The 25,714-nt window shown below is 43.3% G+C and overlaps 1 protein-coding gene across 5 annotated transcripts in view; it reads left to right on the top strand.

The window, feature by feature from the left end:
* The first annotated feature begins 8,680 nt into the window (after positions 1 to 8,680).
* TBATA (thymus, brain and testes associated) overlaps positions 8,681 to 25,714 on the top strand; it is a 53,534-nt gene continuing 36,500 nt past the window's right edge. For 2 of the 5 annotated variants that reach the window (XM_066600472.1, XM_066600469.1), the window contains exons 1-3: positions 8,681 to 8,832; positions 15,627 to 15,691; positions 19,307 to 19,353. In XM_066600472.1, coding sequence (XP_066456569.1) covers positions 19,316 to 19,353 — 38 coding nt within the window. In that variant the 5' untranslated portion in view covers positions 8,681 to 8,832; positions 15,627 to 15,691; positions 19,307 to 19,315. Of the gene's footprint in view, positions 8,833 to 15,626; positions 15,692 to 18,039; positions 18,125 to 19,306; positions 19,354 to 25,714 lie in introns of all 5 variants that reach the window. The other 3 variants (XM_066600470.1, XM_066600471.1, XM_066600473.1) reach the window with 3 other exon arrangements.

Here is a 25,714-nt window from a genome sequence, read left to right as displayed (position 1 = left end):
TAAATGGCGTAGAACGGACTCTGTACGGTTGAATTGTGTTTGGCATTGTTGTTGATGAACTCTGCTGTTGGTAATTGATCCACCCAGTCATCCTGGAGATGGGAAATGGAGCAGCGAAAATATTGCTCCAGCGTCTGGTTCATTCTTTCCTTCTGGCCATTAGATTGAGAATGAAAATCAGAAGACAAATTGCTAAATGGAGTTGGTTTCATTTGAAAGTAGATACAGCATTGGTTGAGGAAACCTCGGATCTGGTGGCATGGATATATCACCATCTGGCACTAGGTTGGAGTCCTGGCACAGCCGACAAGGGGTGGGCAGTGAGGTTGGGCAAGCCGGGGTTGGTATACGGCATGTCACTGCAGTACAGACGATTAAGCAGAGACATGTCAAGAGCAAGCCATGGGTCAATACATAGAGATGACACAGCAGTACAGAGGAGTAAGCAGAGATGTGGTCAGGAGCAAGCCAGTGATCCGTACACAGAGATGTCAAGCAGCACAGAGGATTAAGCAGGGACGTAGTTGGGAACAAGCCAGTGCTCAGTACACAGAGAAGGCTTCTTTGAGCAGGTAGAGGTAAGAACTGGTTTAAAGGGGTTGTCCCGCGCCGAAACGGGTTTTTTTTTTTTCAACAGCCCCCCCGTTCGGCGCGAGACAAACCCGATGCAGGGGTTTACACAAAAAACAGGATAGTGCTTACCTGAATCCCCGCGCTCCGGTGACTTCTTACTTACCTGCTGAAGATGGCCGCCGGGATCTTCTCCCTCGGTGGACCGCAGGGCTTCTGTGCGGTCCATTGCCGATTCCAGCCTCCTGATTGGCTGGAATCGGCACGTGACGGGGCGGAGCTACACGGAGCCGCTCTCCGGCACGAGCGGCCCCATTGAGAAAAGAAGAAGACCGGACTGCGCAAGCGCGTCTAATCTGGAGATTAAATGCTGAAAATTAGACGGCACCATGGAGACGAGGACGCTAGCAACGGAACAGGTAAGTGAATAACTTCTTATAACTTCTGTATGGCTCATAATTAATGCACAATGTACATTACAAAGTGCATTAATATGGCCATACAGAAGTGTATAGACCCACTTGCTTTCGCGGGACAACCCCTTTAAGGGCTGAATGTTCAGAGCACAATAAATGTGCAAGGAAGGAGGGAACAGGGCCAGGTTTATATAGGAAGCTAATTGGGGAAGGTACAAGACACAGGGTGAACTTAGGCAGGAAATCACAGAGCCAGGAACATGGGACGAGGAACACGGGACTAGGAATCAGGGAATCAGCTAGGAATTCAGCATGCTGATGAGCTCAATCAGTAGAAGCACTGCCTGGCGCATGAGAGGTCGCAGGTTTGAGTCCTGACACCTATCTTGTATGCTAGCTAGAGGCATTCGAACAGGGTGCTAGAGCCTGCATACCTGCCCATATCGTGTCTTGGATTTGTCACATTTATCCTGGACCGCTGACAAAAGCATGGGGTGATTTCTTAGGAGCAGTCAGGAGAGGCATGTATGCTTGCTACGCAGGAGCTGACAGAACCAATGCATAACAATCAGAACAAGGCACTCTGAACCCCTCCAACAGGACCCACCTTGAAGCAGAGCACCTACCCCGAAAGGGATGACCCCACTGCTTGCACAAGGCCAGGTCAAGAGTCAGATGCTACTGAGCACAGAAACTGACAACAAATAAAGGCTTGAATACACAGGATACAAAACAAACAGGAACATAGAGAATTAACCAGAAGACAGACAGGTAAACTGAGCTAGCTGACTTGACCAGAAATACTGAAATATAAATAGGAAGAGCTGGATTATATAGGGAAAGGGGAGAAGCTGATTGGCTGACCAAGCTGTCAATCGCCAGCCACTGTCTACACTAACAGCTGCAGGACTAATTGGCCGTAACTGGTCAGGACAGGAGATATTCATCCAAGCTAGTCAGGATAGAACCTATAATAAAGGTGTGCTAGCAGTGACATGACAGTAGCCAAGCTGCAGGAGGCCCAACAGGGTACAAGAGCCTCCCTTCAAGGAGTCAATGTGAGCGCATTGTGCTTACACTTTCATATTTTCATAAAATAAAATGCTCTATTTTTGTGGACATTTGCGCTCCTAAGACACCACAGGAATCTTAGTTGGGGGGGAGCATAAATACACACCTGATCCCCCTGAAATTTTGCAGGAAATTGATAACATTGGGGACTAATTAGGCTGTGCAGCGTTTTAAACCCCAGCGCGGGTGTGTTCCGCTCTGATATGAACACACAATAGCGCTTCTCTAACAGTGCAAAAAGCACTGCCGCAAGAATTTTGATGCTTGCGCTCATCTGCAGTGGCCCTTAGAGAGGAACTGTTAGCTGTTCTATGGGTTATATGCTTTGTACACAAGCTGTTTGTTTGTGACGTTAAAGTGGTGGCTACCCAGGAGTGACTAGAAGAACCGGGTTCTTGTTGGAAGCACATATTTGTTTTGTATACAGAATATAATGCCCTGCAAGCAAAGCAAATATAATAAGGGAAACTTTCAGCTGGTGCAGCGTCCGAGGAGCAGGCCCACAGCCGAGGAGACAAAAGGGTAGAGTGAGGCCTTGTCACAGAGCTCTACCATCTCCTCCTCTGGGGGTAGCACGGGACCCTCCAAGTTACCGCTGGGGGAAGTTTCACAGGGGTAACCCAAGATGCGTAGATTACCTTAAACAGTTTTGTCACTCGTGACACCACCGTTCCTTCCTCTGCAGTAAATCCAGATGGTGAAATAAGTGGTCGACACACAGGCAAACATTTAAGGAGCAAAGCCGGGAGCGGTCGGCAGTGCTTGTTTACCTGAGAAAATTATGTACAGTCCAGAACAGTAGATACATGCCAGCTGGAAATGGTGCATAACACAAAGTGGTGTGACAGGGAGGAAATCACAGGATCACAGGAGAAGAGTCCAAAGTTATCTGTGGGGTTCTGTTACCGGTCACTCTTCTCTACTCTCTTCGGCTCTCTGCTGGTCAACACTCACATTTGGAAACAGAAAGCACTCAGCGCTGCTTGGAGGTTCCTGTCTCTCTCTCGCTTCACTTACAGTGTCTCAGGGGTAACAGTGGCATCTCCCAGGTAAAGCAGGCCGAGGAAAGGCTGGTGGATATCTCTCAGCCTCTTCCATTGTGGCGCACACAGAACAGATTGTGTCTTTGTGGCTCTCTTGCAGAACTACAAATGCTCCTCTCTTTTGCAAGACCAGAACAGACTCTCTTTTGCAAATACCTTGCAAACACATATATACATAACACGATCACATGACGAACAACAAGATACATTTTTCAGACATCTCACATACCAAACAGTTAACCCATTCAGTGCTGCAGCTACGCAATACACATCATATTCATGCAACATAGAAGATACTGACAACACATAGGCACAAGACAAATGCATGCATACATTATGGAGGGGCCCTGTTAAGGCAGCGCATTTAAACTTATCGTTCAGCGTTTCCCATTCCAATGTGAGCGATCAGTGTTTAAACGGCATAATAAGTACAGGAACCAGCATGGGTTTTTATGCCGGCTGAAACTAAACGACGAGCGAGAAGCGAAAAATTCTCACTTCTCGTTCTGTTTTTGGCTGCATTTAAACTGAATGATTACCATCCAGTTTTGTTCATTTGAACAATTTACTGATCGATAATTGTTCCGTATAAACAGGGCATAAGGAGTAGGAATTCAATAGGTTTTATTCACTGCATATTGCACATGCAAATTTTGCACTCGTAATACGTAGCGCAAATGTGTTTGCATGGATAAGCCCTAATAAATGATTTTGTGGGAAGACTAAATAATGCAAGACAAAAGTAAATCTGTTCCCAGGGGAATCTATAATTGTGCTTCACATTCACTGTCAGCGCCGGCCGTGTGGTTATTACTAACAGTATGCGCTCACTTGTCCTTAGCGTATGTCTAACAACTCAGCACTCAGTACTTTCCCCCCTGCTGGAAACTAATTGCAAGTCAGTCAAATACCTTGAAAGCAGGTCTGATGAAATACTTATAAGCGATCCTATTGCGTACAAGTATGCGTGTCATTTATCCTCGTGATATACGAACCTTGTGGTCAAACATTAAAGGATATCTTAAATCAAAGAAGAAAATAAGCGACTGATCACCCTTTTCTGTCTGCCTCTTTCTTTACTCTCTAACTTACATTAATGACATCCAATAATGGGTCCATTCCATCACTGGTTACCACCCCACTTTCCATTAATCCTGTACAGCGAACAAGGAAGGTTGAGGCAGCTTCCTAGTGGTTATCTGGCTTGAGATTGCTTCTTAAAGGGGTTTTCTGTCATTAAAAAATTTTAGTCAGCCGATGATGTAAAATAGAGAAGAAGCCATGTTGATCTTTCCAATGACCTCCATGTCCATTGCTGCCCTCGAGTCCCTGCTAGTTCAGTCCCAGAAGTGATTGCAGCAGTCACTTGCCATTCATTGTCACATGACCTATTAGCTAATCACTGGCCTCAGCGAACAGCTAAGTGGCCACATGAGCAAGTGACTGTAGCAATCATTTCCGAGATTGGCCAGTAGGTGCTGGAGTGGTGGCACTCAACGAGAAGGTCCTTGGAAAAGCAAAAATGCTTTAGTTTTTTTTAAATTTGAAACCATTATTTGCAACCTGTATCTTTTTATATCAGAAAACCCCTTTAATTGTCACACTTCAAGGGGTTGTTCGAGATTCTGCTTCATTATAAAATCAGGTCCCCTCATGTGCAGAAGTTTATAAAGAGCTTCTAGAGCTCATACTCACCTCTCACCATTTGTCCCCCGCTGGTGGCTCCGGGTATTGAGATATTGTTCACAGGCTGCAGTCAATATGTGATAAACCTGTCGCTGCAACCAATGACAGAACTCAGTGACGATCGCTGAGCTCTGTCATTGGCTGCATCAGTCTGTTTATGAGAAAGCACAGGCTGACTATGGCCTGTTAACATTATTTAAGCAAGGAGACCTGGATCTGCCGGTGGGGAATGAGCGGGTTGCTGGGAGAGGTGAGTATGAGCTCTATGAACTCTTTACTATATTCCGCACATGGGTGGACCAGGTTTCATAAAGAAGCTGCAATCTTGGACAGCCCCTTCAAGGGATACTGCCACGTGATAGAGTTACACTTGCTGGCGGGTTCCTCCAAAGATTATAGTTGATCACCGGTGATCCCAGCAGTGGATTATTCTGAACAGTCTTTTTGTTAGAAGGGTCTCCTGATGTAATCTGATCATAAAGTGGATATCCCCTTTCATAAAAGAGAGTGTCAAGCATATGAATAGGTAGCAGTGGTAAGTAGTAGTTAGGGTGTTTTCACTTAGATGGAATATTTCCATGATCCACACCTAAAGACAGCAAAAATTCCTCACCAAAATCTGCATGTGTACGTCCAGGTTATGGAGAGGAAATCCGCAGCAGATTAAAGGTTTTTTCTGGGATCTTTGTTTTACATCAAATTCATCTCCTCCATCATAAAATAACAAATAGGCTCATACTCACCTCTCCCCACTCCCGCTATGTCCTGTGCAACTGGTGTTTGTTTACAGTCTACAATCTCACCCAATTTATGGAATGCCACAGGCGCTAGAACTTCGAACTCGATAGCCGAGCTCTGTCATTGGCTATTAAGGGACATGGAATAATACCTCCACAGTGCCACCTATTGGAAGGCAGCATTCCTTCAAGCCAAAGTTAGACTCTTTATACAAGCCTTGTAACAATGACTGGGAATTAAAAGCAAAGCCAGACTCTATGTACAGACAGCTGTTTCAGGGTATTTGCCCTTCATCAGTGTTCAGTAGGAGTCTGGCTTTGCTAGTGAGAGGCCTGGGGTCAAAACCGCTATCTTTTCTCTTTAGGGAGAGCACCTAGACGGATGAGTGAGGAGACTCAAAGGGCCATTCATGCTCCTCTTGGTAATATGCAAATAAGGGAGATGGAATAATACATCCAAATGGCCTTTTGAGTCTCTTCACTCACTGTCTAGGTGCTCTCCCTTAGGAGAAAAGATAGTGTTTCTGTCATTGGCTGTGATGTCCCGTGAACAGGCTGGGGATGCCTATAAACGTGATGTCAGAGCGGATATCCAGAGTGGATACCGGACACAGCGGGGAGAGGTGAGTATATGCCAATCTGTTATTTTATAGCAGGGAAGTTGGATTTTATGTAAAATAAAGATCTTGAAAAACCACTTTAAATTGCGTCTTTAGGTGCGGATTGTGGAAATATTCTGCCAGTGTGAAAGCATATTGAATTTTGTGGTAATTCCTCAAGATAAAAGCCGAGGGCGTGACTTTGATTGTATGAAATTGAAGATGCCTCCTGCACACAAGTAAAACGTTTTCATTCGGAGTTACGGAATGAAGAATGAATACATGGATGACGCGGCTGGCTGGGATTATCTCACGTAACTACTTCATGAGGTTACCTAAACAATTCAGTAGTCGCCTGTGGTAGACTTCCCACACACAGTTTGTCCTCTGCAGTTATGTTGGTCAATCGGTCTATCAAATAAAGGAAACAAAACTCTGCAAACATTGGAACACAAATGACATTTCAGGAGCTAACATGCCATTACAAAGAGTAAAGCTGAATAAACATGAAGCTGCTGTTTAGGTCAAAGGTGCCTACAGAAGTGCACATACTACACCTGATATAGGGCGATTGGGCTCCTATAATACTGTAGTTTAAGTGGTCTAAAATCTAATAACCATTTAGAAAACACCTGTCAAACACAAGACGTTCAAGCCAAGGGAGAGGTCAGCAGTCACAGGTTCTGCCGCTGGATCGGGCCGCAGGCTGAGTGAGTGGAATGTCTGTAGGGATGCTGGGGCCAATATAGAGAATGCTATTACTACTAGAGCCACTATGAAAGTCATTATTACTACTGGGGCCAATATAGGGGACACTATTACTCCTGGAGCCAATATGGGAGCACAATTACTACTGGGGCCACCAATATACAGGACACATTACTGGGGCTACTATAGGGGTCACTATTACTACTGGTGCCACCTGTATAGGGGATAGTTACTACTGGGGCCACTATACGGGTCACTATTACTACTGGGACTACTATGATTTATAGGCCTATGTAGAAGGACTCTTAAAACATACCAGTCCCTACAAATGTTCTAGTAAGGAAATGCACAGCGGAGTTACCTCTGTTTTATCAGCCACTCCTTCATCTACTATTTCAAGTAGATGCTCATCTTTGGTCAAGCAAATATTTTTAATGTCTCCTGAATCCAAGATCAGTTGTATCTTATTAATCTGTTAATTAATTTATGATAGATGAATATTTTCTAAATTCATCATTAGTCACTAATAGAGATGAGCGAGCATACTCGCTAAGGGCAATTGCTCGAGTGAGCATTGCCCTTAGCGAGTACCTGCCCACTCGAGAGAAAAGGTTCGGGTGCCGGCACGGGGGAGCGGTGAGTTGCGGCAGTCAGCAGGGGTGAGCGGGGGGGGAGAGAGGGAGAGAGAGATCTCCCCTCCGTTCCTCCCCGCTCTCCCCCGCAGCTCCCTGCTCGCCGCCGGCACCCGAACCTTTTCTCTTGAGCGGGCAGGTACTCGCTAAGGGCAAGGCTCACTCGATCAATTGCCCTTAGCGAGTATGCTCGCTCATCACTAGTCACTAATCACACTCAAAGTGTGCTTCGAAAATCGTTAAATTAAGAGTTTGCCAACATTAAGATCAATGCACAAACCTTGTGGAAGGCTAGGCAAATATTTTCAAAGTGCGATATGAAAACAACCCTCTGATTCTGGAGAAACAAAGATGGCCCATCCTTCTCTGACTACCTGATGCGCACTGTACATTAGTATACATCGGTAGTCTGAGACACTACGTGCTGCTTTGACTGACCAATGCTGGTCACATGGGCAGTACTGACCAATCACAGCAGCGTATAGTGTCTTATACTAATGTCTTATACTAAGTGAATTATACTAATGATGTATATTACTATACAGTGTGCATCAAGTAGTCAAAAAAAGCAGTATGGTGATCTTTGTTTGTGCAGGATCAGAGGGTCTCTTTAATAGAGAAAAGCTGGGTTTTCAGTGCCTGCTCAAAATACATGTGCTATTAATGGGGTTTTCCTGGGAAAATACTATTGATGACCAATACTCAAGAGGTCACCAATAGTTGATAATCCAGGTTCTGCCACTCGGGAACCCGACTGATCAGTCGTCCGCTGACAGTATCGCAAGTACACGGGGTCAGAGCGGAAACCACTGCTCTGACCCTGTGTAGTGGCCGGTGCTTGTAATTGCAGGTGTGGCACTCATTGAAATCAATGGGAGCAGAGCCTGCACTACACAAGGGTCGGAGCAGCGACTTCCTCTCTGACCCCAGTGTAAACCAGCACTGATCCCTAATCTATTGAAGTCCCGAGTGACGGACCCCGGCCTGAATATTTTTGGATCCTCATTTTGTCAATGCTTATGTAATCTTTAACTGGTTTATAGCAGATGTGAATGCATTCAAAGGGGGATTGAAGTATTAAGCAGACCAGAAGTTGGAAAGCAAATTTTGTCAGTGTCAAAGCACATGTCCACTGCCACATAATGGGGAGGAGGGGGTTGTCCTACTGTTGTCAGGAAAATTGTAACCAAGCAACTTAGTCTCAATAAGACGGAGACATGAATGCAAACACAGCTCTATAGAGGTGACTGCAAGTCCGGCCAGGCTCTGGCTAGAGAGGAAGCATCCACAGGCTGCTGAGGTCTCAGATATCAAATGCAACACTAATAGCCGCTCAGGAGGATCAGGATTGTACAACCTGATAGTTACAGGTAATTGGACATTTAACTTTGCTACATAAAATCAATCTCAGGTCACTTAGAGGTCAAAGGACTAACTTCTTGTAAATACTTCTTAAACTTTTCATGGTAACTGATAATTTCAGGAGTAGATTTATGTTTAGCGCTAAAGATTTTTTAAGGGTTTTGATACATTTTACTAAACTAACTAATCACATACAGCACTGCCACTTAATAATATACCTACATATAAAGGGCAGTGATACTAAGTAAGCAAATCTGGCCCCTATACCAGCCATAAGAACTATTTGCACAAGCAGATAGTCTTTCAGATTCAGTGGTAACAAGTTTGCACAATTGAAGGGCTCTGGGAAAGAACAATCAAAGTCAACTTTCTTGCATTTTTAAACAGTACCAGTCACTTAGTAGAATGATATTGTAGAATCCATTGGTAAAGTCAGATTAACGAAAAAATGACCGTAGTGCATTCTAGAGCCATGCAAAGAAAACAGTTGATGAAAACCGATGCAAACAGCACTTATTCAGCATTGATGATGCATTGTTATGCCAGGTGTACCCGTGCAAGTGTCACTTTAGCATTCAAAAAACAAGGAAATGAAAAATGATGTCTGTATCACCCCATACTGAGCACATCGCAATGCATCGAGTGGACCTTGGACTTTGTCAAAACTCACAAAACATAATTGTAAGGATGGTGGAACATTGAATGATCTGCACTGCACTCTTCTGCCACTACTTGGTGACATATACAATGATTTGCAGGCTGTAAAACAATTTGTGCCAATGCCATGATTATCATGACAATTTGCCACAATGGGTTGATGTTCCAGATGATGATTAAGGGAAGGATAAAAGCAGCTTCTGTTCATTATATAACTCTATATAATTACTATATACAGTGTTCCAAGTTCCAGTTCATTGTACACTTTAGACTTGATGAGTTGTAAAACTTTCAAATGAAAATGATGAATTTTCAGTAAAATTAGATTTTAATTATTTTTTCCCCAAGCTTCAACTAATGTAAATGGTGGCATCCACTGAACTAGTAGCAAGAAAACACTTGTTGATGGGAATCATTATTAGAGCATATACATTGTTGGTCACTGAAAAATTGGGGAATGTGTCAGACTTTTTACGTAATAATATGTGTAAATGCTTGTCTCTAATTGCTGCTGGGTTGCCTAAACTGATTGTTACTATTATATACTGTGTAAATGGAGCTATACTAAAGCCTCAGGTATAAACATGCATTTCCTCCATAGGTTTCTATTGCGCAACATAACATTAAAGGTTCCTGTACATGAGCGCATGCGTCTATACGCTCACGAGAGGATGACGTGATTGCGCTCTGAATAGAACGTGATCACGTGCTCTTTATTGTACAATTTTGTATTGTCAGGACCGTTCACATCGACGCGGTAGACACGTGCGCCGGTTTTGAATTGGCTCAGCAGACTAATTAGTTCCCGATGTCAGCAATTAACACCGCAAGATCACACAGTTACGAGCATGATTTAGTGTGGACGGGGTGCGTATTTATGTACTCCCATAGACTCCTATTGAGCCTCGGGTGCAAAATGCGCACACAAAAAAAGAGCAGAAATGCGGGCGCAAAAATGCTTAATGTGAGAGAACCCATTGAAATCAGTGGCTTCTATTGTCTGCAGTTTGTGTGAGCAATTTTGTGTACACGAAAATGCGTTCAAAATCACCCGTTTGCAGGAGCACTAAAATACGATATACTCTGAGCATATTTATAAAGACCTCCTTGAATGAGTTGTACATTTGGTTAAAACACACTGGAAGGCATCACTAGTTCAACATTCTAATCAAGAATTAGAATACATCTAGAGCTGCAGATATAAAGAACAGGTTAAATACAAAATGTATTGCAATGCAGGGGTCCCACAACTCTAATTTGGGGAATGGCATGTGGGGTGCAATTATGACCATTTTGTAGATGCCCCTAATTGAAGTGTACTTTTTCATAATAGATGCATTAACTTGTATTTTGATCATTTGTCTTTAAGGGGACCCGTCACATTGTACATACCGCCCTATCTCTGGGCAGCATGTTACAGAGCAGGAGGAGTTGAGTTGATCGATATATAGGTGGGAAATGATTCAGCAAAACTTGTGATTTATTGATGCAGATTTCTACTCATTTTGGGCTTGGAAGTCCAGTGGGAGGTCTTATCACTGATTGACAGCCATCTCTATAAGCAAATTCAAGTATGGAAGACTGTTAATCGTTAATCAGGACCACCCACTGGACTTCTAAGCCAAAAATTCTACTGAATTTGAAAACTCCATAAAACTACTTATGCATCTGCTAAGCTCCCCTTGCTCTATAACATCATGCTTGCAGATTAGACACTATGTTCAACGTAACGGGTTCCCTTTAACAGAGCATAGAGGAATAATACTCTCCATTACCAACCTCCTTGCTTCAGACAGCTAAGATGTCTAGTATATGACCATGGCAATACAGCTTTCTATTCACAACTCTTAAAGGGAACCTGTCATGTCCCCATGGCACAGAAAACTACGTTATGGTACTGTAGGGAACGGGACATAGAGCTGGGTGAACTATTTTTTAGACTCACCCTCTCCCTTGTTCCTGCTGCAACCTCTGCTAAAGCTGGCGCACAGCACTGAAAATCCAACTCATTTCACAGTGCTGTGCGCATGCTCTCCTATACAAGTCTATGGAAGAGAGCGTTCATGGCACTGTGAAACAAATCCAATTTTCAGTGGCATCTTCAGTGGTGGGCACCGTATGAATCAAGGAGCGGGTGAGTATAAAAAAGACTTCACCCAGCTCCATGTCACATCCCCTAACAGCACCATAAATTAGTTTACGTGTCAGTTCCCTTTAAGTTAATTGCTGTAATGACATAATTGTTTTCTCAATGTCACGGAAGAAAACCTGCACAAAGAAGGATTACACTTGGCAAACATAGGTTCCCGAAGACAGTATAAGCTTCAAACACATTACAGGAATTCATTTTTGTGTACATTTACAGATTGCAATCAGCTCAGCACTTAAGATATTTAAAGGGAACTTGCCAAGAGCTTTTTCGTGAGTAAACCAACGGCATGGCGCTACAGGACTGTTAAACAGTATTCTATCCTTCCCTTAGTTATAATTATTAGGTGATGCTTTTTGCAGAAAAAAGAATTTTAATACCGGTCTATTCTGTTTTTCAATAGCACAGGTCACCAGGTCATTGTTGGAACCATGCAGAGTTATGGCTCCCAGCTCCCAGTCATTGTTACAAGACTTGCTTAAAAAGTCTGACATTCACTTGCAGGAATGCTGCCTTCCAATAAGTGGCGCTGCAGAAGTATTGTTCCATCTTCCTATTTGAGTAATCACTGTAATCACGCCATTTTTTCTGTGCATATTCAGTCAATAATGTTAAGTTCACATCTGCGTTACAATTATGTTTTCGTGCTCCGAGAAACCGAAAAACGAAATCCCCTGGATGAACACATACCAAACTGTACTGAATGGACTCCATTGACTATAATGGGGTCCGTTCAGTTCCTGCACCTGCCCAGCAGTTTTACAGGAAGAAAAAGTTCTGCATGCATGACTTTTTTGTCCGGCATTTGATGCTGATCTGCACCACAGGTTCTGAACAAAGGCTCCAACGCAGATGTGAATAAAGCCTTTGCCTACGCTCACTGCACATAGTTTTAGCATTCTCTAGTTCCTTACAAGGAATAGAAGGGCCATAAGGTAGAAAAACCCTTTAACATATCATACTAAGCAAAAAAGGAAACAAATGAATACATAGTTGCATGTTGCAGTGCAGCAAAGTTGTGTTTGTCAATAGAGGAGAGTCACGTCCTACCTTAATATGTTGTGATACCATGATGTGGTCTTCAGGTAATCTTATAAGTTATCTACAGGTAAACTTACCAGTGAATTATCTCATACAACCTTTTGTTTGTACATATAAAGGGTATCCCAAAAAATGTATGCACACTTTAATAGTGGTTATTATGCCCTTTGTTAAAATCCAAATTGAATACATGGCGGCAGTAGTCTTTGTGCGATTGCTAAAGCCAACCTGTAGCCTTCAGGAGAGCCAAATAAAATGATGGAGGCACGCTTGACAATGTTGTTCGTACGGTAGTTTGCCAAAATCAGAAGTGTCTGGATGTTAATGGTGACCACTCTGAGCATCTAATGTGATTGCGGAAGTCAAAACTGACTTACAGCTATCCTGTAATGTCTATATACACCTAGTGATAAAGCTATTATGAATATGTTTTTCACGTTGAAGCGTGTATACATTTTTGGGACACCCTGTATTTCTATTTCTTCTGCCTTTCCCAACTTGTAGAGATGCTGGGATGAAAAGGATTGTAGGATGAAGTCAGTGTGCAGTATCTAGATGGTAGAGAGGATGCTGGTAAATAAAAGAAGAAGCCTTTAAAAGGGTTATCCAGGCAGTGTCGGCTGCCAGTATCGGGATATACTGGGGTTGCAGCAGAAGCACTGCTCCAACCCCAGTGTAGTGGCCAGTGCTCATAATTACAGGCACAGCTGTCATTGAAATCAATTGGACTCCAGCCTGTAATTGCAAGCACAGCAGCTCCCATTGATTTTAATGAGGGTAGTGTGGCGACCGAGACACAAGGCACACGCTGAGGAGATAGTGAGATAGAGGTGGCACTTGTCATGGTGGCTCTACCAAACTCCTCCGCAGAGGGATGTGTGCAACCTCAGTCAAGGCAGCGCTTGGCCTCTTCCAGGCAACGCTGGGACAGGGGTTACCTGATTAATGGTGTGGTGGACCTGAAGAGTTCCAACTCTGCACTCAGCGATCCGTACCTCTGAAGTGCAGAGCGCTGCCGCTCAGCGCTGCGGCCCACAGCAACACAGATGACTGAACACCAGCGCTGAGCGCTCCAGCCCACAACACCGCTCTGAACATCGCCGGACAGCCACTGAGAACCGCCACTCACCACTCCGTCGCACAGCAGGGCTGTGAAGTGCACATCGAGCGCTGTCACCTTCCTCCACGGAGTGGTCCAGTGCCCTGCAGTGCTGATAAGTCCCGACCGCCAGCTGTCACCTTCCTCCACAACGGAGTGGCAACAGGACCTGTGAGGGCGAGTAGGGGAGAATGCAGGACAGCCAATAAGGGACAGGGGGCAGCTACCCCATGTCAAACTTCTTGTATCTTGGCTCCACCAGTACTTCCGATGGCATCAAGATAAAATAATACCCACTTGCAGGTGGATGCTTTGACACTGCACGGTGGCTCCTTTTCTCATTCTCACTTAAGGTAGGGGTCCCGGAGTTGGGACATCAGGATACCTCTCCTTAGCTTCCATTCTTAATGACAAGAGGGTTGAAGGTACCCCCATGTGGCCGGCACTTTCCCTCCTCACTCTACCTTTAAGGAAATGGATCTCCAAAGACAGACAGCCAGAACGGACCACACTTTTTGGCTTGCACTCATATTTATATTTTATATACCCACGTGACATGACAATTGGTTACAATTTTCAGACATATCCCAGACATTCATAGACATTAACCTCTTACATGCTGCAGCTGTGCAATACACATAACTAGAAACAAGACAATTTGCACAGTGCATCCACACCGAAGACATGACATGTATGACAGTTATAGAGGGGCCAGACATATGTACTTCGGGCCACTACAATTGCGCTTGCAATTATGAGCGTTGGCCACTATACAGGAGTCAGAGCAGCGGTTTCTACTCTGACCCCAGTGTATTCCGACACTGATAGCCAACGTTGACTGGAAACCCCTTTAACTCAAGAGTTCTGTGCTTGAGAGAGGAAAAATATGACATACAAAGAATTATAATATTGGGATCTGAGGAGGCAACAGGCAAGTGCAACTAGTTTTTTAAATAGAAATATGGAACAATGCCTCTACATCGTCACCTATTAAAAGGCAGCATTTCTGCAAGTCAATGTCAGACCTTTTTCAAAGCCTTGTAACAATAATTGGGAATACAAGCGAAAACAAGAATCTTCTCCAGAAGAAAAAGCTAACCATGTACAGACAGACTGTTTTAGGGTTATTACTCCTTATCAGTGTGGGACACATCTATTGATCTCTCACTAGTGAACCAGAAACCTACTACACACTGACAAAGGGGAATTACCCAGAAACAGCTGTCTGTGCATGGTTATCTTTTCCTTCTGGAGAAGACTCAGGCTTTGGTTTATATTCCCAGTCATTGTTGCAAGGCTTGTTAAAAGGTCTGACATTGACTTGTAGAGTCATAGTTCCATCTTCACATTTGCATATTTCCCAGAACAGCATGGGTGGCCTTATAAGCCTCTTCACACTTTCTAGGTGCTCTCCCTGAGGAGAAACAATGCCCTTCCCGACCCTCAACTAGTTTTTATAATGTGTAAACTATCTTAAATCTTTAGTAAGAAAAAAAAGCTGTTAAATAATACATTATGTAACTCAGGAGAAGGGATATTAATTATTAAATGTCTACATAATTTACCATAAATATATTAACTTCGAGCAGTAGGACATGTTGTCTCTTTTTGGTAATTTACAGTATATTGTAAAGTGAGACGTACCATCAATCATACTGACAAATAAATGCCAATGGGATATTGTGTAAGGAAGGGAGAACAAATGCCTTTCATTGTAAGTCATGAATGTTTAGGGTCCTGTGAGCTTTGTTATCCTCTGAACTGTCGCTTCGTGTTGCACTGTCCACGCATGGTTCTATGGTAACCACGTCAGTCTTAAAATACTAATTTAAAGGGTATTGTTTTGTGTTTCACAGGAGTAAGTTTACAGCAGGCCCCATTTACTCACGTTGTAGGCCATCTGCATAGCAACACATAACAGGTAAATGAAATATTCCCACAAGTTCTTGGCACTTTACATAGAAAAAGGTCTGCAATAAAGTTATTGTTTATGTCTACTTTATGGTGTCCACGGTCAGAGTAGTGCGTCTGCACTGAACCTCCTGGTAGCGGCACTAATTTCAACTTTATACATGTCCTCTGGACACGGATACAGTTGAAAATTATTGTGGTGCTTAAAAAATAATAAACCAAGATATGTTTACCTCTTGGTGCTTCAAGCGTTCTGGTCCTGTGGTCTCCATTCACTTCTGGGTCTAGTGGTCATGTTGGAGGATAAGAATGGCACCGCTGTGGTCAACCACCACTCTCAACACCGTTGGGGCCAGTGATTGACTGCAGCGGTTGCGTATTTAGATGGGCAAATGACATGCTTGAACAAAAATTGAGCAGAGACCATGGAGAACCGTAATAGAGAGTGCAGCCTGCTGGGTTAGGTGGTGTAATTTGTTTAAGCACCAAAAAGTATGAAGATGGAGGGGCATGGGGGCAGCATGCAGGGGCTAGTGTCCACTCATGACAGGCATGCACTGGGCCCACTAGGGTATTAAAATGGCCCTAACCACTGTGTATAAGCTTTATTCTTAGGGTAAAGTAAAAAGGGATTCTCCAGGACATTAAACATTGACAGCCTATCCTTAGGATGGACCACCAATGCTTGATTGATTGGGATCAGACCTCTGGAACTCCACTAATTAGCACAACATAGGCTATGGTAATTCCAAAAACAGTGAACAGGACAAACTGCCATACCAGGCAGAGCTAATAACATGGATAAGCTCTGCCTGCATTTAACTCTTTAAGCAGCTAATAAGCTACTTAAGAGTTATGTGAAGATGATCGCTCAAAACTGTCACTGAAACTGCCATTTTGATTTTTGAGTGATCATCTTTCAGTCTAAATGTACCTTAAGGAACGCTCAGTGAAAGGAGGGGGTTAGAGATTGTTCAGGCCACCCACATCCATTTACAGTAAACAGGCAGTCATTCATAGATGAACAACTGCCTGTTTACACAGGCCAATCGTTGTGTGATTTTTACGCCTGCAGAAACTGAACCACCAACGATTATCATTCATCGTTCAGTCGCTGCCGGCAATTACACTGAATGATTACTGCTCAGATTTCAACGATCCAGCCAGAATCTGAACAATCATCGTTCAGTGTAAAAGGGCCTTTAGTAGCAATCCCAACAGTCAGACCTCACACTGATCAAACACAGAATATCCTAAAGATAAGGACCCTTTTACACGTTCCGATAATCGTTCAGTGTAAATGCATGTATGCATAAAGATTAAGCAGGCAGTCGTTCATCTATCAACGAGATGGCCTTTAGGGGGTTGGAGAGCAGGCTTTCAGAAGAAACATCTGGCATCAAAGAATGTATAATACGGAAGTAATGTACCGTGTTTAGTGTGACTGTATTTAATCTATCTTACACACTCACGGTGCATGAAAGTATGTATAGATGATGGTCTGTAGATTGTGCAGACGATACCAAAGGCGCAATGAGGCCACAATGTTAGAGTGCGCTGCGAACCTCCGGAAATGAAGTATGCAGTGCTAGTTTGAAGGACAGTAACCAGAAAGATGGAAGTGCCTTGCCATTCAAAGTGTGCAGACAGTTTGTTAACGTGGAATGCTGATTGAAATGTATGCAGAATTTACATTATTCAAGTAGCGAGCCTCCTGTGGAGCAGCAATCATATATCGCAGTCAGTGCAGTAGAAGTTTATTCTTATAATAAAATCTGTCCTCCGTCTCCATTGGTCAGCTGCTGTGCACCACCAACCGCTACACATGACACTGACAAATGAGGAAAGTTTTCTACTTGTTCTGAACTGGTTTCTGGGACCGGTTCTCTGAATGTGTGTAAACACACACCTCTATAAAACCACATAGAAGTTGCCAAACTTTTCAATGTATATTTGGAGTATAGTTTGTGTGTAACATTTGGCTTATGAACGCTAAGAAATTTGGCTACATTGGCATCCATTTGTTACACTTTAGTCAGGGTTTATTTACCCATCCATTTCACTCATATGGTGCCAACATAATTCTGAAGCACGGTGCGGAGATTGTCGGCACTCACATCAGTCCCCAGTGTGGCTCACAAGCTGATTTCTCCATATCAGGCATACACAAACACATTAGGGCTAATTTCATAGGGCCCCAGCACAGCAAGGCAACTGTGCTAACCACTGAGGCTCCATACTGCAAATCGACTGATGTCTGGTACAACTGACCCACATGGTGTGGCTCGAGTCACTCTTCTTCTAAAAGCATATGGAATTCTGATGAAACATTTTTCATGGATTTCTTTTGTCTTGTAGGGCTGGATTTATGGTTTGGCAAACTTGAAAATTGCCCAGGCCACCCATTTCTTGAAGGATTTGTTTCCTACATCACCTAAAGAAGGTAGACCCTAGTAACAACCTAAGAGGAGAGCAGAACCTTTTGCTCCACTGTCCTCACTCTAGCTAACAGCAGAGCTAAGCAATATGTTTAGGACATCCTGCAGCCCCATGTGTTCCTCTCATGGCGGCTTCCAAGAGGCAGCAGGATAATGCTCGGCCGCACACACAAGGGGGCCATAGTAATGTCCCCACAGCATTGTCACACTTCTGTGGTCTGCCCGGTCACCAGATTAATTTCCAATAGAACGTATGTGGGGCCATCTGGGATGATCTAGATAATCTTTTTACTTATATCAACGTTAAAAAAATCACACAGAAAAAGTTCCGTTCTGACTTCTTCTAGGGAACGGATGGGTTTTGACAATGAGGTTATAAGTTGAAACACTTGCTTGTTGCCCTTCATATTTCTAAGAGCAATGTGTGTCTCTTTGCCATATCACACGGCATCCTTAGGTACTTCCTTTACATGAAGCAACTATCATTCAGATGTCTGCTCGGAAAACTCTTTGCATCATACGAACAAGAATTGTTCATTTGCTTTAAAACAAAGTAATGATTGTTGATTTCAATGGGTTCATTCACATACACGTATTTTTCCTGCGCATTTCGGTCACGCAAAAAAACAAAACACAGCATACTGTAGTTTCTTGAGCATTTGTGTAGCAAAAGTCCCCACAGAAGTCAATGGGGATGTGTAAATGTGCGAGAAATACCCTAAAAGATATGTGAAACACTACGTAATTGCACAGGAAAAAGAACACATCTATAACTCAATAGACTAATTAGCCATTTCAAATGGTGCATTTTTTTTGCTGTGCGCAAGTTCACATGCCCTTCTGCATGGAACAAGTACAGTAAAGTACGCTGATGCACATGCAAAAAACATTGTTTATTCCGCAAATAAGCTGCACTCATTCTCTTGAAAATACGCATATGCTCGTGTAATACTGACCTTATTGTGTTCTGCTTAATGCAGGTCCTGAAGTAGGCGATACATTTCTATCTTTGGCATCCCATGACTCTACTCAGTCCTGAACTAGGTGTAGCACCGTGGATCAGTCTCCCTGGAGTGTTCCTTTAACACTTTTCTCATGTTATAATTATTGTGTTTGTGCATTTCCTATATACCCAACAACTGATGGCATTAGAACAATGTAATGATGTTCTTTTCTATATACCGTAGGACAATAAAATGCCAAGTGAGACAAATGATCCTCAGCCTCAAACACAGTAGGTACCAACATAATTTATGGAGCTTCTAATTATGTCACTTTGCGAAGCGAGAAGTTACTGTTTAATCTTAAAGGGGTTGTCCCGCGCCGAAACGGGTTTTTTTTTTTTTTAAACCCCCCCCCCCGTTCGGCGCGAGACAACCCCGCTGCAGGGGTTAAAAAAACAACCCGCACAGCGCTTACCTGAATCCCGGCGGTCCGGCGTCTTCATACTCACCTGCTGAAGATGGCCGCCGGGATCCTCTGTCTCCATGGACCGCAGGGCTTCTGTGCGGTCCATTGCCGATTCCAGCCTCCTGATTGTCTGGAATCGGCACGTGACGGGGCGGAGCTACACGGAGCCCCATTCAGAAAAGAAGAAGACCCGGACTGCGCAAGCGCGGCTAATTTGGCCATCGGAGGGCGAAAATTAGTCGGCACCATGGAGACGAGGACGCCAGCAACGGAGCAGGTAAGTATAAAACTTTTTATAACTTCTGTATGGCTCATAATTAATGCACAATGTACATTACAAAGTGCATTATTATGGCCATGCAGAAGTGTATAGACCCACTTGCTGCCTCGGGACAACCCCTTTAAGTTAAAGCAAATCTCCAACCAAACACTTGGACCATGTGCAGAGGAACAACACAGCAGCTACAACTCTGTGTGCCACCATATGGCACTTCGTACAATACCATGTTGCAGCTGTGTCGGACTGGGTTGCCCACCAGTAAAATACATTCTTGGGGCTCACTGTACAATTAAGGAAGGCTGGGCCTATGATGGGAGGATAGTGACCGATCTTCCGATACGCCTAGATCTTATTTCAACCAACCTTTGTGTCTAATTAAATAGATAAACTAGTCACTTTATTATATAGACTGGCTGATAAGCTGCCAATCTGTATATGCTACAGTGAGTGCACTGTGCCATATGCCACTTGTGTGGGGTGGAGAGGCTGGGGGGCCTAGTCCTAGCTCAGGACTCAAAGGGGGATCCACCTGTTCACCTGTGGCCAGTTCAAGCCTGTCTTGCAGAGTAAAGGTATCTATATATGGGATGACTGTCAGGCACATAAGCTCCTAATAGACGTCCCTCACACAATTTCTGCTGTGCTTTTACACAGGAGTGATAACCGTTCTGTGAATGAATGAATAAAATGTGACCTCTACCGGCTGCCCGCCTCGATTCACTGCGAACAGGCAGTCATTCATAAACAAATGACTGCCTGTTTACACGGGCGATAGTCGCTTTTTTTTTAGTTCTGTTAAAAACCAAGCGACTCAGTCAAGTGAACAGTTTCCTCCTCAGTGCCGCATTGACAGCCAATGATTTTTCGGGTGATAATCCCCACGTGCAAAAGTACCTTTATTTTCCCCTTGAAGCAATGCCTCCTCAATGTGGCATCCAATCAAGCGTGCCACATATTTTGTGCGAGATTCATATAGAATTTCACAGAAAGGGTCGGTGATCCAGGGATTATTCTGTTTGCCAGATTAGAGCTGGGAAGGATTTTTTTCCATTAGGCCTTATTCACACGACCGTTTATACACAGCTATTTACCCTTGTCAAAAAATCACCCAAAAATTATGACCATCTGAAGCATTGGATGCCAATGTGTTCATTCAGATGAACGATTTTTGGGCACATAAAAAAATCATCCACATAATAAAACACAGCCGTTTTTTTTCGTCAATTTTTTAAAGCCACGTGAAAAGATTGGTTTTGCCCTGTCTTTTGCAGAGATACACAGAAAGCTTCCTTAGACTTCTAGAGAAGCAGAAAAAAATGGAGTGGGAGGGAGTTTAGCTGCGTCCAATGCTGGCAAAAGAGCTGGTTCTATTTAAGCATTACTAGTCATTCCGAGGATTTCTGCTGATCGATGCATTTCCACGTTGCAGCTTATTTTTTTGCTGATACACAGCAGCTGCCCAGGTGAACGGCAGAAAATACATGGCTAAAGCTCAGGACTCGATTGTGGCAATTCATCATTCGTCTGATTTTACAGCGCATACGGTCATGTGAAAGAGCCCTTAAATAGAGAAAACTGGCTTCTACCTCATTGGGGTTTTTTTTTGTCTTCCTCTGGTCAACATTGGGGGTTAATAGGCTGAACTGGATGGACATGTGGTTTTTTTTGGCCTTGTATACTATATTACTAAATCTGTACTTTCAGATGACTAAAATCATAGGCACGGTTAAGCTTTCCTTCACTTAGGGCAAAGACTAAAGGCCCATTTAGACACAACGATCATCGCTTAAAAGATGGCTTTTGAGCGATAATCGTTGTGTCTAAATGCACAGCCATTGTGCACGTTTCGTGCACTATTCACTTATCGCAAACTTTTAACAATCCAAAAATCAGCGATGAGCCTTATCAACACCGCGCACTGAGTTTTCAGCCGGATACTGCTGATAATGTTGTTTTAGCTGGTATCCTGCTCCAAGAACACAGCAGAAGTATGAAGAAGACAGCACTCAGTTGTATACCAGTTGAGCCCTCCAAGAACACAGCAGCAGTATACAGAAGACATCGCTTCAGCTGTCTTCTGCATACCCCACTTGGAGCACTCAGTTGTATACCAGCTGAGCGCTCCAAGAACACAGCAGCAGTATACAGAAGACATCGCTTCAGCTGTCTTCTGCATACCCCACTTGGAGCACTCAGTTGTATACCAGCTGAGCGCTCCAAGAACACAGCAGCAGTATACAGAAGACATCGCTTCAGCTGTCTTCTGCATACCCCACTTGGAGCGCTCAGCTGGTATACCAGCTGAGCGCTCCGAGAACACAGCAGCAGTATACAGTAGACAGCACTCTAGCTGTCTTCTGTATACAGCAGGAGCCTTCATGTACACACTAATAAGCTCTGAGGTAGCTAAATAGCTACTTAAGAGCTCATGCAAAGTGAACACTCAAAACTGTCACTCAAACTGAGGTTTGAGCGAATTTTGAGCGATCATCTTACCGTGTAAATGCACACAAGGATTATCGCTCAAAAGATGCCTTTTGAGCGAATTTTGAGCCATAATTGTTGTGTCTAAATGGGCCCTTAGTTATTTCCTCTGCTGCGCTAGCTCCGCATCTAATTACCCAACTGAAGGCAGCTTGGTTTCTTGGAACGCCCCAGGACACATAAACACTGCACCCCAAGCTACGTGCCTGACCAAAATCACAAGTGTATGGCCAGAATAAATCTTTGCCAGAGCCAATTATTTCCAAGACCGGGATGTGGCAAATTGGAGCAAGCCAAGTACAATGACCATCGTATTTGCTGCAGCCTTGCTTTGTACATAAAATAATGCTTTAGACTCCTGGCACCAACTGGAAGATAGCAAAAGTAGGCAAATTGTTAAATGATTGTGTCTATTTGTACACTTGTATCCGTTAATATAACCAGTAATGATTTCTGCCTTCAATTATACATGATTTCAAATGTTGTCTTGTGTTTATTGAATTTTGTTAGAATATTAACTTACAGTCTTACTAATGTCCTATTCCAAGAAGCGGATATTGATTGGAGTTTATTAGACGCCAGGTTCATCCTTAAAAATTACTATATAGATTTATGTACAAGTATCTATAAAATTGCAAATGAATAATGCAGAGGGGTAATATTACTGCAGAGATTTCCTGCTTGAATTGATGGTTTATAATCAATTGCTGGAAATGATGGTATAAAAGTCAATAAGTAACACCTTGCTTGTTTTCAGCATCAGCTACTCCTTCCAGTTTATCTATGCATTAATCAGCAGAAAGGCAATGTAGAACAAATGTAATGTAGGCATTTTACTCTATGCCAGCTCTAGTCTACAATTTACTCATTCTATTTTATCTATATCGGGTGTTTGTTGTAGTGTAACAACTCCTTAATGAGAGCCGGTAGTAAAGACTATGACTGAGATTAGGGAAAAAGTCTGCATCACACTTGTGCAAATTCTGTGTCTGGTCCTGCAACTCGGACTATTGAACAAAGCTGTGTGAGATTAGACAATATGGCTGCTTCCGTGGCATTCTTGTCTATGGACTGTGCTAAACCCATTTAGATAAACTGAATTGAGCTGCAATAAGGCACACAGTTTCTAGGCAAGAGTGGCTTATTTTTTGGAACATAGCGGTAACAAAAGAAGTCACAAAAGTGAATGGAAAATATATATCTGCCACCTCAAATGGTAACAGATATTGTAAAAATAATTGACTCCACATATCCATGTGGCAACAGAAGGTGTATAGAGAACATTACAAGGGAGGAACAATTTGTTAAGAAGAGTCATATCAGCCAAACATAAACTAAATATGGGCACAATGCAATAGTTTTCCCTAATTTGGGGGTGAAGATAAGACACTGGAAACAAGACAGAAGATGGGAGGACAAGAATGGTTCAAATGTAAACACAAGCAATAATACATAAGGGAATCAGTCACGACATATGAGCACTATAAAATAAGTCATGGTTCTTATAGTGCCAATGGACTCAGCTCTGCAGCTATAGATAACAGTGTTTATAAAGAACCCCCTTCTATGTCGGTATAGAAAACTTTGTTCCGCTTGATGTAGAGGGGCCCCCTTGTTACAGTCACAGTCCTGGGAATAAATAGATGATGGGAGAGATCTCTGTAGTGTCCCCTGATATAGTTATACATAGTTATTAGAGCACTCCCTTGTTACAGTCCTGGGTATAATAGATGATGGGAGAGATCTCTGTATTGCCCCCTGATATATTATACAAAGTGTAGCAGGGCAGTGTCTGGCCAGCAGACGGTGCTAGATAGGTATTCTGACACCTGCAAAGGAAAAGTAAGGGTTAACACCTGATGAGTGTAGCAGGAAGTGGCTACAAAAGAGCTAGTTACTGCCAGAGCCAGAGAGACGCTGGCTGAGAGAGCCAGAGAGGCGGTGAAGGGAGCCACATTAGGGACTTTAAGCCTGAGGTCCGGTGCGGACCAGTTGGGCCTGTCACCCTGTCTGACGGAGGAAGACGCCCTCCAGACACGCGAGGAGGGGTTAGTGACAGGACCCTGTGGGTTGTGAACCCTAAAGCTATATAGACTGTATGTGATTTGTGATGTGCTGTGAATAAAGGCTGGCAGCAGCCAAATTTAAGGTAATTAAAGACTACTTTAGTTGCTGTCTTTGTACCCGCTGTAGCTCTGATATGTCCTTCTTGAATACTGGTGCCCAAAATTGTACACAATATTCCATGTGTGGTCTGACCAGTGCGTTGTAGAGGAAGAACAATGTTCTCATCATGTGCCCCTAGATCTCTTTTAATGCACCCCATGATCCTATTTGCCTTGGCAGCAGCTACCTGACACTGGTTGCTCCAGTTAAGTGAATCTCTTGCCTAGGGTTTTATAAGGAAGTTTAATGTGGTAGGCAAGCATCCAGAGGGGGACATCTTGATGAAACAACGCTAACATCAGGATGTTGACTGATTCAAAAATGTTAAAAAAAGACCTAATTTCAGACTGGCATCTCCAACTTGTAGTTATAATGATATTGTTAAGTTTGTGGAGTAATTTAGGGGCAAGGTACCATCATATCATTAGTTTATATTCAGCCTAGGTGGTACAGATTGAAGTTTAGGAAACCCTATTCCATATTATTTTTCAAATCTCAGGTAGAATATGCTCGACAACAGCAGATTCCCACATACATAGCTATCAAATGGGGAAATAAGAACTCAGTACATTGCAGATATAAGGGCTTACGTTGACACCCTTGCACGGTAAAGCCTATCAATCAGAGAAGTGTTAGTAGTAAATCCTAAACAAAATCTGGCGAGGTCTTATTTGAAGATACTTTTAAAAGTTCCCCACCGGGGAAATGGAGTGACTGACATAAACAACGGTTCTCGAGTAGAGGCATCAACCACATCTGCCAAATGAAAGAGACTCACTGATAACCAAACCGGCACCATGGAAGACATAGGGCTATTTGGAATGGAACGATTGAGGAGGAATGAAATCATGTGAGCATGCAGAGAGACTAAAGAGAAACGTTGAGATCAAGCTGCTCAGATTTGTTTCGTTAAGTGTATTAGCCCAAAGAGGCAGAACGGCGAGACCAGAGGAGGAATCAGTAGCCAAAGAAGGGATTTTGGATGAGTGGAGGCCAATCGTAGTTTTCCAACTTCAGTTGGCATGGTAGGATGTCCTATAGGGGATATGTTGTAGTATAAGTAGTATTTGAGCAAACTGGGCACTGCAGCTTCACCTACAATATACCTGAGAGCAGAACTGATTATTTAGGGATCTGTTTTGCTTTTAGTTACATATGAGGTTAAAAATTGCCGTTTGGAGAAATCTTAACTCAGACAGGAATACTTTAACAAGTAAGCAAGCATATTTTCAAATCTCATCAAACTCTTTATGTG

The sequence above is a fragment of the Eleutherodactylus coqui genome, chromosome 4 (genome assembly GCF_035609145.1).
Source record: "Eleutherodactylus coqui strain aEleCoq1 chromosome 4, aEleCoq1.hap1, whole genome shotgun sequence".
Classification (NCBI taxonomy): Eukaryota; Metazoa; Chordata; class Amphibia; order Anura; family Eleutherodactylidae; genus Eleutherodactylus; species Eleutherodactylus coqui.
This window is presented reverse-complemented; position numbering and strand designations above follow the sequence as displayed.